The sequence below is a fragment of the Nicotiana attenuata genome, unplaced genomic scaffold (assembly GCF_001879085.1).
Source record: "Nicotiana attenuata strain UT unplaced genomic scaffold, NIATTr2, whole genome shotgun sequence".
Lineage (NCBI taxonomy): Eukaryota > Viridiplantae > Streptophyta > Magnoliopsida > Solanales > Solanaceae > Nicotiana > Nicotiana attenuata.
The window spans coordinates 688955-704787 of NW_017670374.1; the positions used below are offsets into that span (position 1 = coordinate 688955).

The 15833-nt window shown below is 34.3% G+C and overlaps 1 protein-coding gene across 1 annotated transcript; it reads right to left on the reverse strand.

The window, feature by feature from the left end:
- Positions 1-7228: 7228 nt before the first annotated feature.
- LOC109238557 (protein BCCIP homolog) lies at positions 7229-11820 on the reverse strand. Its single transcript, XM_019405038.1, has 9 exons — positions 11660-11820; positions 9975-10152; positions 9763-9836; positions 9452-9676; positions 9002-9211; positions 8791-8856; positions 8621-8704; positions 8464-8520; positions 7229-7738 (listed from the first exon to the last, which is right to left on the reverse strand). Exons 2-9 carry the CDS (start codon positions 10132-10134, stop codon positions 7640-7642), a joined length of 975 nt encoding a protein of 324 aa, XP_019260583.1. The 5' UTR covers positions 10135-10152; positions 11660-11820; the 3' UTR covers positions 7229-7639.
- Between the last annotated feature and the right edge of the window lie 4013 nt (positions 11821-15833).

The following is a 15833-nucleotide window of genomic DNA, read 5'->3' on the forward strand; positions in this document are numbered from 1 at the left end:
TATGAAGATTTTATTCTTAATAGTTGAATGTGTTGATTATTGATGATTTAATCCATGTTTTCACTTGTAGTTGCCCAAGTGGCCATGAGTAATTACTAAATTCTGGGATTCACAATGTATGCAACTTTTCGATGATGCCAAAAGGGGGAAGAGATATTGTGCTTTAATCTTTATTCTGAATAATGTGATATTTATAACCTAATTAAACCTGGTCCTTGTTGATAAGTTAAAATTCTAAGTTAAGTGTTGATGGTTAAGCTGAGTTCTTACAGATTTTTTTATCCATAAAAGCACAGAGTTTGTCATCATCAAAAAGGGGGAATTTGTTGGCCCAAGTTCAGGTGAAGTTTTGAAGAATGACAAATGAACTCAGTCATGGACCAAGTCCATCATGTGAGGCACAGTATCTATCAACCTAGACATGTGAGATACACGTGAAGGAGATAAGTCTCAGTGATCAAGCAGCAATATCTCCTGAACTAATCGAAAAGGTTACATATTGGATGAGGAGAGAAAGTCTTCTCATGGGAAGAGGACACAATCCAGATAAAGGATAGGGTTGGAGTTTGTATTGTTCAAGGACTCAACTTCGATGGAAGATCAGTAATTGAGTCTTAATCAAACTCTGATTACTAACTCATTAAATAACAGTGATTGTTCTCTTTTACAGGTATTGCACAAACACAGAAGTTAAACTAAATTGAGAGCAAAAGAGCGAGGCAATTTTGCAAGCAATTTATGTGAGATTCAAGTGTGCATTCCTGAAGCTACTTGGACAAGATAGAAGAACCAATTCTATTTTGTCTTTCTTTTATTTTAGTTCAATTGTAGTAGGTGTTTTAAAGTTGTACCTTTCCAGCTTTCATAGAAGCAATTGTATTAGGTACTTTGAGTATTCAAGTTAGAGTTAACTTGAAGGTGTCGCAACAGTTGAGGTTGTGTGCTACACTGGGATTAGAGTTTAATCCTTAGGTTTACAAGAGTTCTGTAAATGCTGTTTTGGCTCAGTGATTTTAGTGGAAGTTTGGGAAAATCCTACTGAGTAGTAGGTCGTGGTTCTTTCACCTTTTGAGCCAGGTGTTTTTCACGTAAAAATCTCTGTGCTCTTTATTTTATGTACTCTTAATTCCGCAAACAGTAGCAGTAAGTACACCTAGAAGAACCAGGTTCTTCTAAAGCAAAAATTGGGTACCACACAAATTACCCCCCCCCCCCCTCTTGTGTGATATTGACGTTAAGAACAACAACGAGGGTTTGAGTTCATAACATAAAAATTGATTTGGGAGCTCGGTGGGTGGCGATCTTGGAGAGATTTTCACATGGGTGTTTCAGATAAGTGATTCTTACCTAGTTTGGATTAATTTTCATGATTATGCCTTTGATTTCATCATTAAATTAGTGATTTGGGGTGGAAAATTGGGGAAAATGGAGAAAAGTTCTTAGGCTAAATTTTGAGGTTTTGATCGAGATTTTGGTATTGAATTTGAGTAATTTGGTATGGGTGGACTCGTGGTCGAACGAATGTTCGAATTTTGTAAATTTTACCCGATTCTGAGACTTGGGCCTGGGGGCCGACTTTTGAGTTGACTTTTTGACTTTTGATTTAAAGCTTAGTATTTTCTTATGGAATTGATTCTTTTAGCTCGTGTTGATTGTATCGAACTGTTTGTGGCTAGATTCGAGGCATTCGGAGGCCATTTCGCGAGGCAAGGGCGTGTTGGAGTAGAGATTTGCGCGGTTTGAGGTAAGTAACACTTCTAAACTTGGACCTGAGGATTCGAAACCCCGAATTATGTGTTATATGATTGGTGTTGAGGTGACACACATGCCAAATGACGGGCGTGTGGGCGTGCACCGTAAGAACTGTGACATGGTCGATTCCATGGAACTATAAAGTGGATTTATATTGTCGATATTCATATATTCATCGTGTGATAAAGTAATTGAGCTGCCAATCATGCTAGAAATCATGTTTAGGCTATATACTGGTACTGTTGGGACCCATAGTGCTCGTTTCTTGCTGTTGACTTACTGATTACACTGAAATTTCGTACTCAGTCCATGGGCTGGATTGGCCCTATCCAGTACTGAGTGACTGACTGTCAGTTGATGTATATATATCCGGGATGGATCTTCCCTGGGCTGGATTGGCCATATACAGTACTGAGTGATTGAGTATTCTGAGAGCATGAGTACACGAGGCTTTCAGCGTGGTGCATTACATACAGCATGTGCATTGGCATGTAGATGCAGAGAAGTTATATTCCTCATATCAATCAGAGTTGATCTATCTTACTTGTATTGAGTTTAACTGTTGAATTTGAAAGCATGTCTACATTTCTGCACTGTTATTTTATATTGAATTGTACCTGTTGAGTTCGTCACTACTTTCAGTCTAAAGGTTAGACTTGTTACTTATTGAGTTGGTTGTACTCACGCTACACCCTGCACCTCGTGTGCAGATCCAGGTGCTTGCGGTCACGGCAGTTGCTGAGTTGCGGAGTCTGGATTTTCGGAGATCATCGAGGTAGCTGTTTGGAGTCCGCAGACCTTGACGCTCCTGCCTTATCTTCATTTTATGTTTCATTTTTATTCTCTAGAAGTTGTATTAGACTATATCCCAATGTAGATGCTCATGTACTCGGTGACGCCCCGGTTTTGGGAGAGATTTTGTATTGAGTTGTGATTTCTTATTCTGTTTATAAAAGGTTTTCCTTAAATTTAACTGCTTCCGTATCTTTCAAAGCTTAAAGTGTTGGGAGTGCTGAGTAGTCAGCTTGCCTAGTTCTATGATAGGCGCCATCACGATGGTTGGTTTGAATCGTGACAATTAAGAACATAAGTATTTCTTAATCCGCTATTGTGAGAAACTTGGGTGTCTTAGTTCCAAAACAAGTAAAATAACAACCATGAACATGAACAAACTAAGTTGCGTCTCTTATTCATGGATTTTTCTAATCATGCACCTGTTTCATTTTTCCACTTTTTGCGATTCGCTTTATTTGCTCTCCAGAGAGGAAAAGGATATTTTATTTATTGGCTTTAGATATATACAGCAGTGTAGTATTTTGCTAGTTTGGTTAATGTAGTCGGAGACGAATTCAGGATTTAAATTCTATGTGTTCAAATTTTAAGATTATTAACATTAAATTTGTTATATTAATAGTTATGAGTTCATATCTACTATTTTTGCAATTTTAATAAATACTTATACATTAATTTATACTCCGCATCTAAAGCTATAGGTTCAATTGAAACCGTCACCTCGGAATGTAGCAAGAAAATGAAAACAATAGAAGTTATGTCCATCAAATATTTATTGAATACTTACATATGCAAGGATAAGTATCTCCAATTATCTCTTCTCTTTTCCAGATCTATTTAAACTCTCACTAATTTGCTTAATGCCATAAATGCCGATACCGTGTTGTTTGTTACTCCCTCTGATCATTTTTATTTGTTATGTTTGACTTTTGCATGTCTCTTAAACAAATATTAAGAGCATATTTAAAAAGCCACCTATTTGTGTGTAATTGAATATAATTATACAATTTGACATATTTGTCTGATTAAGTATTTTGTCGGCATGATATTAATTGTAATTAAAAGGGCCAATTCTCAAGAGATCTGAGAATTAGTAGTAGTTACACTAAGTAACTACAAGCTACTCCCCCCGGTCCAAAATAAGTGATTTTTTGGCATTTTTTTAATGGTCCAAAATAAGTGATTTTTCCAGATTTCAAGAATGAATTAATTATTTTTTCCTACATTGTCCTTGGAGTAAATAGTGTTGGAATATGTGTTAAGAATGTTTATGTGAGATAGTAAAGGTTAATATGGTCAATTCTATTGCTAATTAATGCAAAAAGGTGGATTTCTTAATCTGTGTGAAAACATCCAAAAAATCACTTATTTTGGACCGGAGGGAGTAATATATTATTGTGGGATGAGCTTCTTGGAAGGTGTTCCCTAATCATGCTAAAGTTAAATAGTTTCCTAAAAGAAAAATGAGTTACTTTTTTAATACAGTGTATAGTTATTAAAGAAGGAATCGAGGGTTCGGTTCCCTACTTTGATTTTGTTTATGGTGATATATAGCCTGTTTGGCCAAAACTATTTTTTTTCTTCAGAAAAAGTATTTTTTTTTTTTTTTTTTTAAGTTGAAGTGTTTGGCCAAGCTTTTAGAAAGAAAAAAAAGTGTTTTTGAGTAAAAGCAGAAGCAATTTTGGAGAAGCAGAAAAATATAGCTTCCCTCCAAAAGCACTTTTTTAAAAAGCACGTTCGAAAAAAATACACTTTGAAACACTTTTTAAAAGCTTGGCCAACCACTAATCGCGGCTCAAAAGTGTTTTTCAACTTAATTTGTCAAATACAAAGTGCTTATCACCATAAGTACTTCTGAGAAAAGCACTTCTCCAAATAAGTTGATTTTAAATGCTTGGCTACCATGCTAATAATCTGTTTAAGAAGAGGAAGCCTAGTCCCTATAAATCAGTCGCATGCAAAGAGCCCGACGAGGAGGAGTATAAAGTTTTGACAAAAACTGGCATTAGGTTAAATGAGAACGTCCAAAACCACCAAAGGATGTGGTGCAGTTGATGTGACTGCTCTTCACTTAACCAGATATCACAGGTCGAGTTTGAGTATGAAAAATTCTTGGTAGGAAGCACTTCCCCCTCCCCCACCCCACCCCACCCCCACCCCCTAATGGGGCCCTACCCAGCGCAAATCCGGATATAGTCGGGCTCCAATGCGTGTACCGACACCGGTGAGAAACCAAAAAAAAAAAAAGGGTCCACAAGGTTGCCCCATGAATTTTTTTTCTTTTTTCTTTCAAATATTTTTAGAAGAATTATGGTTCGCCTTTAAAACAAGCGGAGGACTGAGATAGAGAAAACTACCCTCTATAGCCACTCAAAATTTTAATAGCCCATGTTTTGTCCTACTTACAAAAAATGGCCCTTCGGCCCAAACGTATTGCATATAGTAGCCGAAAGGAATAAGCATGACAACATACGCGCCTGTAGCTCAGTGGTTGGAGCGCCTGTTTCATAAGCTGGAGGTCGCAGGTTCGACCCTCACCTGGCGCGATAGAGCAACCATTTTTTGCATTTTTAAATGTACTTCTTGATCTGATAAGTATTAGCTAACAATTGTATATTATGTGTATTTTCTAATATGTAAACATAGTGTATATGCAATTTTGTATGTGTAATGTGTGCACACTATGTATTTGGAGTGTATCATGTATCAAAATTGTATATAACGTGTATTTTCTAATATGTAAACATAGTGTATATAAATTATATATAATTTTGTATGTGTAATGTGTGCACACTGTGTATTTGGAGTGTATCATATATCAAAATTGTGTATAATGTATATTTTCTAATATGTAAACATAGTGTATATAAATTATGGTATACAATTTTGCATGTGTAATGTGTGCAGACTGTGTATTTGGAGTGTATCATGTATTTTTGTATAGTGACAGTCTTTTTTTATATATTTTGTATAGTTACATCTATTTTGTATATTATTTGTATAGTGACAGTATATTTTATATATTTTTTGTATAGTGACAGTCTATTTTGTATATTTTTTGTATAATGACAGTCTATTTTTGTATATGTTTTGTATTTTGTATAGTGATAGAATTTGTATATATTTTGTATAATGACGGTCTAGTGTATATAAATTGTATAGTGGCGATCTATTTAGTATATTTTTGTATAAGGACAGTCTATTTTGTATTAGTAACGGTCTATTGTATATAAATTGTATATTGATAGTCTATTTTGTATATTTTTTGTATAATGACAATCTATGTTGTATATTTTTTGTATAGTAACAGTCTATTTAGTATATTTTTTGTATAATGATAATTTATTTTTGTATAGTGACAGTCCATTGTATATAAATTGTACAGTAACAGTCTATTTAGCCATCTTCATTGCAGGGCAGCCGTCCTATCGTTACAGGAAACCAACTGGAAGTCCCTTAACAGCAATGGTACAAGTGCTTGTAGCTGCAATTAGAAAAAGAAATATTCCACTTCCTTCAAATCCTTCTCATTTACATGAAGTTCCCAAGTCAGAAACTACCCAAAGGAGGCTCTTAGGCCACACCAAAAGCCTGAAGTAAGATTCGAAACTTAGTCATGATTAGGTTATGCAATTACTCAGGAAAGGTGGAATATAGTATTCAAAACAATTTATGATTTTACTTTACAGGTTCCTTGATAAATCTGCAATCCTAGATGGCACACAAGATTTAATAGAGCAGCAGCACAATCCATTGAAACTTACAACTGTGACTAAGGTGGAAGAACTGAAGATAATTATCAATATGATTCCTATTTGGCTAACCACTTTACTGTTTGGTATATGAGAATAGAGAGTGACAAGATTTTAGGAGTGAAACCAGTGAATGGTTTTCTATTAGTGGATTCAAAAACATAATAAAGGTAAATAAATAGGAAGAAGGAGAGAAGGAAGGCCATCAGATTGAACCCCAAATATAAACCCAACGACTTGCACCTTTGTAAAAACATAAAAAGGGACGCTTTATCTTGGATGGAAGAACCGAACTTTATCGTGAAATTGAAATCAAAACCCAGTCAGTCTAACCCGCTGTGCTCGATCTCGTTGGCTTTAGATCTGGACGGAAACTCAAACACCGGCGACCCTCCATTAAATCCGGCGACTCTTTCTTCTCGTTTTATTTACTGTTTTGGTGATTTTGATATTATAAAAATCTAGATCTGAAAGATGGTTTGCTTGCTAATTTGAATTTCAGCAGATCTGGCCGGTATATAGCTTTTCCGACTACCGTGAAATTTTCCGGCTAAATCATTTCGGGCCAAAAATTATTTCTCCAATGAACCTGTGTTTGTTTGTGTATCCATTTTTTTTACAGAGCTTGTGGGTCAGATATATAGTTCAGTGGCTAGCCTCTAGAATTACTTTTGGGCTATAAAATGCATATTGTAATTTTGGGCTACCGGTTGATATTAGTTTTGCCCGATGGGCTATAAATCAAGTTCTCTCACTGAGATACAACAACCACGTTAAAATGATTTTAGAGAACTTAAATCATAGGTGAATCTACCAACATCTTATCTTATGGATTCAATATTTGATGAATCCATAAGATAAGAAAATGCTAATCCTTTGGCGACATTTCTTGGACAAACAGATTGAATAGAAAGCTCTTTGAATACAGTGGCTTGAAAGTTCAGAAATAGAAGATTGAAGAGTTCAATCATATATGTTATCAATGATCTGCAACAGCACCCACATTCTCCACACAAAAATACAGAATCCCTATAATTAAATCCGACAATTTCTTGCACTAAGCGAACTACAATGAACCAAGATTATCAAATCATCTAAGAGATCATTCTACATAAGAAGAATCACTAGTATTTTCCAAGAAAACCTCTATTCAGTGGTCTCGTCTATGAGCGCATATATATAATAATCATGAGATCAACTAAACCATTACTAACTAGAGTACTTTCAATTCATCGGCCAAAAACAGATTACTGCTTCATGACCAGCCAGAGAGTTGATGTAGCAACCTATAGAACTTCCAAGACGCGTCTAATTGAACTGAATAGGTAGAATTTCTCATCAAATCATGACTGCTCTATTAAAGAGTGCAATTTTTGCCGAAAGGTAGGGATTTTGCTCGCGTCTACTGCCATTACCAAGCCAGTTAGCCTGTAATCTTTTAGCTGCAATATCAGGAGAGGAATAAGTGTTTCATTCCCACACACAATAATCAGATAGCAAGTACTAATAGAGAGTTATCTCAAGAACAATAATACTAATATAACATGAAGCGTGTATAAAGAATTGATAGAAGAAGTAACAGGAATGACAACAACACCAACAACAACAACAACAAACTAAGTATGTTCCCAACAGGTGGGGTCTGGGGAGGGTAGTTTGTACGCAGACCTTACCCCTACCTAATGTAGGTAGAAAGGCTGTTTCCAAGTAACAGGAATGAGAACATTAAAATTGAAATATCAAGTATCACTGGGTATGTTGTTGTTGTATATGATACTCCACAAAAGTTATCATAGTACAACCAAAAAGCCAATGCATGGCACACATGGTCTCTCAATAAATAGTTAAACAATAGTACATTTTTACAGTTCCAGGCTATGGCTTTTGAGCACCGAAAAGATGGCGAAATGATTACAGCAAAGTCCAAACTATCGTTCTCAGAAAGAGAATAATACAGAGATGCAGTAGAACATTCAATTTATCCAGCCTCTATCCCAATTGGATGATACTAGAATATATACAAGTGACATATATCATTGGTGAATTCTTTGTATTTTCTCCATTATACAGAATTTAAGGAGTTGCAGGAAATCAACATATATAGACTATAATATAAACCGCCATTATAAATACATAAAAGCTTTCATTTTATGAGAAAAACACTTGCCTCGTCAGTCCTAACCAGCTGTGTATGCAAAGGAAAACTGAAGGACCAAGAGCTTAACTGAAGAAGCATTTAAAGAAAAGAGTCAAGAGACGTTGCAGCAAAAAGGCAAAATAAATAAATAAATAAATAAATAATTAATAATAATAAATGCTGGTACCTCTTGAAAGATTTCGTCTTCTGCCTTAATGTATACAATAGTTTGATCACCACTTGGCCCATTTTGCTTGCCCGCATTCTTATGCTATAAGAAAATCCATAAAGCAGCAGACAGTTCAAAGTCTGCTAGACTGTAATAAAATCATACTCAACCAAAAAGGTGCTCATTACCTTGTAAATTTTACTGATTACCAGGTAAAACTTGAAGGAGAAAGAACTCCGAAGCTCCTCTGTAGGCTTAAAAAGACATAAGAATGACAAAGTTTCACTACAAGAAGGTAAAGCTACATTCACGAGAGGAGAAACGACAGACGCAAAAGTCAAACCAAATGAGCATGTGAAATTAATTCAAGCTCATCCATCTAATATTCTCTCATCTAACCTCATCTTCTGTAGCCCAAGAGACTTCATCAAAAAGTGCATCATAAAGGTGTGGCAAAAGCTGGGGAGGAAGATTCACAACACGCTGAGAGACCAATAGACCAACATCCTCGGCTTGGTCTCCGAGAAATAAGCTCAATTTAGAGTAAACATCCTTCTGGTGGCATGCATTGAGCAGGAACTTTTTCAGGTCCGCTATGCACTCTAGATCCTATTTTAGACAATCATAGCCAGATAAACAGTAAATATGCAAGAACTGAAGGAGTAAAATACTAACAGCGTTAAGAAATCCCGTACTGAGCTATGAGCATTTAGCACTGGAAAACAATAAGGGAACTTGGGAGTTTCTACAAACTTAGATGCCAAATTTGACATCACAGGCCGGGTGGACGTGGTGACAAGTTTTATAGTGCAGCATGGATGTAGGACATTTTAAGTGTCAGTTTCTTACCTTATACCTCCCCAAGTTAAGAGCCGTGATGATGGAGTAAATACCATCATCTTCATCATTCTCTATTTTAACAACAGTTCCAACTGTGGGTTGACCGAGTATTACATCCACAAAACCACTCAAATCCCATTGCTTATTATCAAGGTAGGTCTGCAGCAGGATTTTCACTCCATGGAAATCACTAGGTTTTGGATCAAAGAACTCAAAATCTGCTTGAAAAGTGCCCTATCAAAATCGAAGGAGAAGCTGTTAATGTACTAACATCACATACTAATAATCACTTAACAGCAATGAGTAATGGGAGGTCTTACATCAGACTCTTCATCATCCGAAGAACCAGAATTGTCACTCTTGTCTACAAGACGGCGTTTTTCCATTCTTTTACCTAGAAGGAAACACTCGGCTTCAGAACAAGCAAGAAATATAACCATCAAACTAGAAAATGAAATGGACCACTGCTCAAAAAAATTCATGAGATAGAAACTACACAATATATACAACAATTTAATCAAATACACTTCACCTGAAGAGCTAGGTAGATTACTTTCTGGAAATCTGGAGTTGGGAACCTTGTGTGTAACCTTGTTATTTGAAGCAATCCGCGCCACTGAACGAGCAAATGGGGAGAAACTAAGAGGTAGACATCGTGCTGATCTGCAATGTCTTGCCGGTTTCCGGGGCATTATACCAATTATGTGAACCTGAATACATAAGTTAGCTTCTTTTTTATTACTTGTCTGTAAAATATCGTTGATAATAAGCCTCGAAAAGTTGAACATATTATGCAGCACTTAAAATAATCTTCAGAAAAAGCAGATGACTCCTTTAGGTTTCAAAGATTTTATAGATGGCACAGTAAATGGACATTATAATCAACCTTACAACTAGTTGTGGCAATAAGCCTTTCTCATACTATTCACTGATATCAGTTCAAAAAGACTTGACTAATTGTCTGGGAAAAAAGTATTATCTTGAGGTTCATTCCCCTCTCTTTTTCTATGGTATCTTCGTAAAAAGATATTCTATTAGTAACACTTGCACGACTGTTTCTTCTTCCTTTCGTATATGATATCCAAAAAGGTTCCAAACTAATCACATCAGTTTTATATTTACTTTGTGTGCTCTTCATGTGTATTAGATATAGCTTAGTAACAACTCAATTTCACTTTATTTTTAAAGAAAAAACCGTCCACATTCTCGATACACTGCTATTCCTGTCTTCCTGTTCAAATCTTGGCAAGAATAGCTAAACATACTAAAGGGCAGCCCGGGGCACAATAGCTAAACATACTAAAATCTTCAAATGCAAATACCTTAGAATCTCTAAAGGCTATATGGCTACAGGACCCTGCGGAAAAAATAAGAAAACAACAACAAAGAGAAGCAAAAGAAGATCTTCACTTAATCGCCAATTCCCTCCTCCCTGGCATCAACCATTATCCCCAAATAGTTAAACCCAACCAAATAAGTTAACCATTATGTGTCGGGTATAGCCCTATTTCTATTTGTCTCTTTTCTCTCCCATCCTACATCATCTCTGTCACATTAACTGCACCATCACTCGCAAATATGCAATAAAAGATTGTTTTTCAGCAGGGTTATTGTGCCCGAAGACACAAGAATGCCACAAGAAAAGCACCCAAGAATGCAGCCCTGTAGCCAATGAAGTGGGAGGAAAACCATAAGGTCTCAGGTTCAAATCCCAACAAAGGAAAAAATTGCTAGGTGATTTCTTCCTATATGCCTAAGCCTCGGTGGGCAAAGTTACCCTGTTGGTGGGAGGTAGAAGTCATCCGGTGTAATGGTCCGAGGTGCCCGCAAGCAGGCTCGATCACCACCGTCATAAAAAAAATTAAAAAAAATAAAAATAAGAGATTGCACAAGAAAATACTGGAGCTTCAAAAATGAGGTGTATAAGTTAAATTTGCAAACTTTTACATGTCATTCATAATTCTAGCACTTTATAATGATAAATCCCCTTGTTATAAGTAAAGCAGCATTATTTAGCATAACAAGAAAGATGGTATAAGACCAATATATATTAACAACTCAGTTCCATCACCAAATGCAATAATACCCAGCAATGCAGAATCCAATTTCAGCAAAAGGGACAAAACCCAGCACTAAAATTTCAATTATTGGCAGAAAATAAATAATTTTAAGCATAAAGTTCCCTTCATAATAATTTTCAGTAGAAGAGAATCATACCCCAAAAAGAGAGTTGAGAGAAGGGTGGTAAGCGGCTTCCGGCGGAAGACAGCTCCGGCAATTGAGGGTCGTCGGAGGGGAAGAGCGGCGAGGTTTTTGTTTTGCTGATTGATGAGGTAGCGAGGGGGGCGGGGGTTTTAAGAGTCCCCAAGTTTTCAAATAAAGCAATTTTAGTCCCTTGATTTTGACTTTAATGTCCAAACTTTGGAAATTTTGAAAATGAAAATGCATAATTTTTTTTGTCCATCCTTCATTCTTAATTTCCCCCTTTTTACGGTGAGTAATTTCTCAGTATCTTTGCCGGACTAATCAATTCACCTTCCCTGGCTATTGTTACAAATTACAACCCTATAAATTTTCATAACCTTTTTATTTATTTTTTCTATAGTGCGGCCTTAGGAGTAACTTTATTCCTATTTTCATTGTTTTAAAAAGCTCAAATTTTAAAAGCTAGAGAAATAAAATGACTTTTAAATGAAGTTAAATATTTATAGAATAAATTTTTTTATAAATATTTAACTTTAATAATTAATAGTGTGAACATTGTTAAGAGGTTGTTTGGTAGTTCAAGTATTACTTGAGTCCAAAAATGATTAGTGGTTTAAATGAGAAATTACAATTAGACACTAATGATATTTAGTTACTCCCATTTGGAAAGTAATCATAAATCCATTATCTATATTATTCATTTGAAGACGAATCTGATTAAATTCCTAGAGTTGTCACGATGATGTATGTTGACATAATTTAAACTCATGACATAAAGCATACGAATTAATGTTCTTACCATACTTTCATTTGTACAATTTTCTTTTTTCTTGGAATCTTTTGGTTACAACAATAATATGCATATCTTTATTATCAAAATGATATGCACAAATCTCTTCATCTTAAAAGTGGTCCCTCTCAAAGAATTAGTAAGTCGTTAACACAAGTAAATCTAATAAATAGTATATATATCCTAAGTCTTGTTTATCAAAATCAAGTTTTCCGATCTCAATCTCCGTTACTGAAGAAGATTTAGTGATCGGACAAAGGTTGAAAAAATCTTAGATAAGCTTTATTTTCCTTCAACTTTAACTCTTAATTAATGGCATCTGGGAGTCAAGATCCTAAGCCAAAGTACGGACTTAAAGAGTAAGTTTTCACTTTCATTTTTCTTCATTTATGCTATTTATCCTAAGATATTATTGGGCTCACAATAATTTTTTCTTTTCTTTTCTTAATTAGTTGTAGGAGAGATAGTGGTTCACTTCGTCTTGAGAATGTACAAATCTTCTATCAAAATGAGCTACTACGTGAAAGGCTCAATCATGTAGTTTGCCCTCATTGTAGTCCAAAGTTATACGAAGAAATCATAGAAAAACAAATTGCGCTAGCAAAAATGCGCAAGGAGAATGCCGAAATGGAGAAATGGGTAAATTTCTATTAGAACATTTTTCTTCATTGAATTTTAGTGGTTGTAATAAATTAAAATTGTATGCTATATAGCTATAATTGAGTTTCAAATCTCTTTTGCAGATCAAGGTTTGGTCAGATATCATCAATTATCATTTGAAGAAAAACAACGTTAAAGGAAATGCTTTCCCGTAGAATCTTTTTGGGAATACATGTCATATGCTCGTAGTTTTATGGAGAAGGAAAATATTATATTATTACAATATTTCTAAAGTACAATGATTATAACTCCGTGAAGGATAAGTTATTATACTTTTATGAGTTACTCAATTATAGAAAAAAATTGTGATGACTTGGTACTATGGTTATTATTATTTTTGTCTACCCTCTTATCTCTTGTTAATTTAATTATTTGCTTTCATAATGGTAGCTAAAGAAGTATGTTTGCTATTTTTGTTTTTTTTCTAAAATTTGTTTTTTCTAAACTTTACTCTTCGACGATCCACATTACTTGTCTTAAAAAGGTGTACTTGAGTTTTGAAAGAATAGGACTAGATTGATAGAGCACATGACATTTTCTCATTAGCAATTTAGTTCAAAGCTAGTATCATGATAGCAAAAATTCTCAATCCATTCCATCCTCTCAGTCAAGCCAGATGCGAATGAAATAGCTGCTCCATTCCAACAAGATTATTCTCCTTTGATTCTATTTTGTGTGACACAAATTGATTAGATACGAAATTCAAAATATTAGTTTGACTAATATATTTACATATTCCATCAATTTCATTTTATGACTGTAATAGAAAGTTTAAAGTTTAAAGCTAAACTAAACATGTGTAATTCTTTTAAAAGTACGCAAAAAAAAAAAAAAAATGCTATGTAAAATGGAACAAAAAAAGTAAATGGCAGTAAAAGAAATATTGAAGTGATAGTTGGTGCTAGTGGTGGCAAAATGGTTAAAAGAAAACAGTTAACCACCCATATTATTCACTAAAAATGGGTTGAATAATGAATTTTTTAAAAAGAGGTCAAATATGGATACGAACCATATTATCCATTTAGAAAATGGGTAACCAATGGATAACTAATGGGTTTAACTTTTACATTTGTAAAGCTTCAAATTGGGGGTTCCTCAAGATTGGGAGACTAGGAATTCTCCCAAAAATGATCATATTCAAGAAGTCATGACCCATATTATCACTGATTAACCCATTTTTTATCTGTATTAAATATGGGTCGGGTCAAATTTTATCCGTTTTTTCATTACCTATTTTTTATCCGAACCATATCCGACCCCACCCGCTCATTTGCCACTCCTAGTCCAAAGCATAGTCCTTAAGACTAGAAAAATGACTGATTAGTGGGGAAAAAAATTACTCTACCATCGAGTCTTGGTCTCTTTAAAACATTAACAACTTGTTTGGATGATTGTTAGCTATTGTATTATATCGTATTGTTACTTTAAATATAATATTCGTTTTAATTATTACTTAAATTTTATTGTTTCACATCGTTAAATTTTTCGTTACGTAACGACGAAAGGTACTACTTTATGGAACGACCAATATGGTGTGGTTGCGTCGTTCTCGTGTTTTTTTCTCTCATCTTGTCCGTCCATATTATTAAATAATCCTACTTTCTCCTTTACCTTACCTTTTGTATAATAATTTTATCTCGTACCATACTTTTTTTTAATAATATTACAACTTTATTCTTCATATTGTTGGTGCTTGACATCATGAAATGACGAAAAACAATACAATATATCCAAACATTGTATACATCAAAACGATACAATACAATATCATATTATACGATACATTATGAAATAATACATAACAATCCTCCAAACAAGCTGTAAATTGTGATATGATTGATGTCATTCATATTTAGATCTTTCTACATCATTTTCTGACTTTATTTTGTCGCACAAAAATATCAATTATTCACCAATTATTTTGTCACATTACTTTTCTAAGTCCACTTTCACACCCAAAATTTTTGAGACATATTTAATTCATAAATCGATCTTCCTAATTAAAAAAAAAATAGTAAAATTAAAAACCCAAATTTAAACGTTCAAATTTTAATACTACAGAATTTTAACGGTAATAACATTAATAATAAAGCATCTTAACATGTGCAGAAATTTCATTTTTCTTACTTTTAAATTCTAATCAAAGAATCTAAATGTAAAAATAACTTAAGCGTTTACCAAAAGAAAAGAAAATTAAACAATGTCAGTAAAATAAAGATCCCAACATAATTTATTTGATCTTTTTCCAAACTTTTAATTAGTAGGTGGACTAAGAAAATAGGATAAGTATATGAATAGACCATAACGTAGAAATGTTGTTTTCGAGAGATCCTTTGCTCAAGAAAAGATAAAAAGAATCGTAATAGCAACAAGTAACAACGTAAGATAGTAAGAAAACTAAAGCAAAGAACATATATTAATAAAATTCTAAGAATATATAAATACAAGATTAACATCAATACACAAATATGAAAAAGAAAAATGCTCGATTACCTACGTAGAAGAGATCTTACCAAAACATATTAAGAGTGATGCTAAACGGCCCAACTTTAGTGACCCAACTTCGACCACACGCGTGAAAAGACATCAAAGACCCCCTAACTTTTAGCCTACAATGTTTCCTCCAAAGCACAAAATTAAATATGGAGAGGCTCTTCCTATTCCCAAGCATTGAGGTATGCGAAAATTAAATGTTGGTAGCTGAAGAGTCTTTGCAGTATATTTGTATTTCCATTG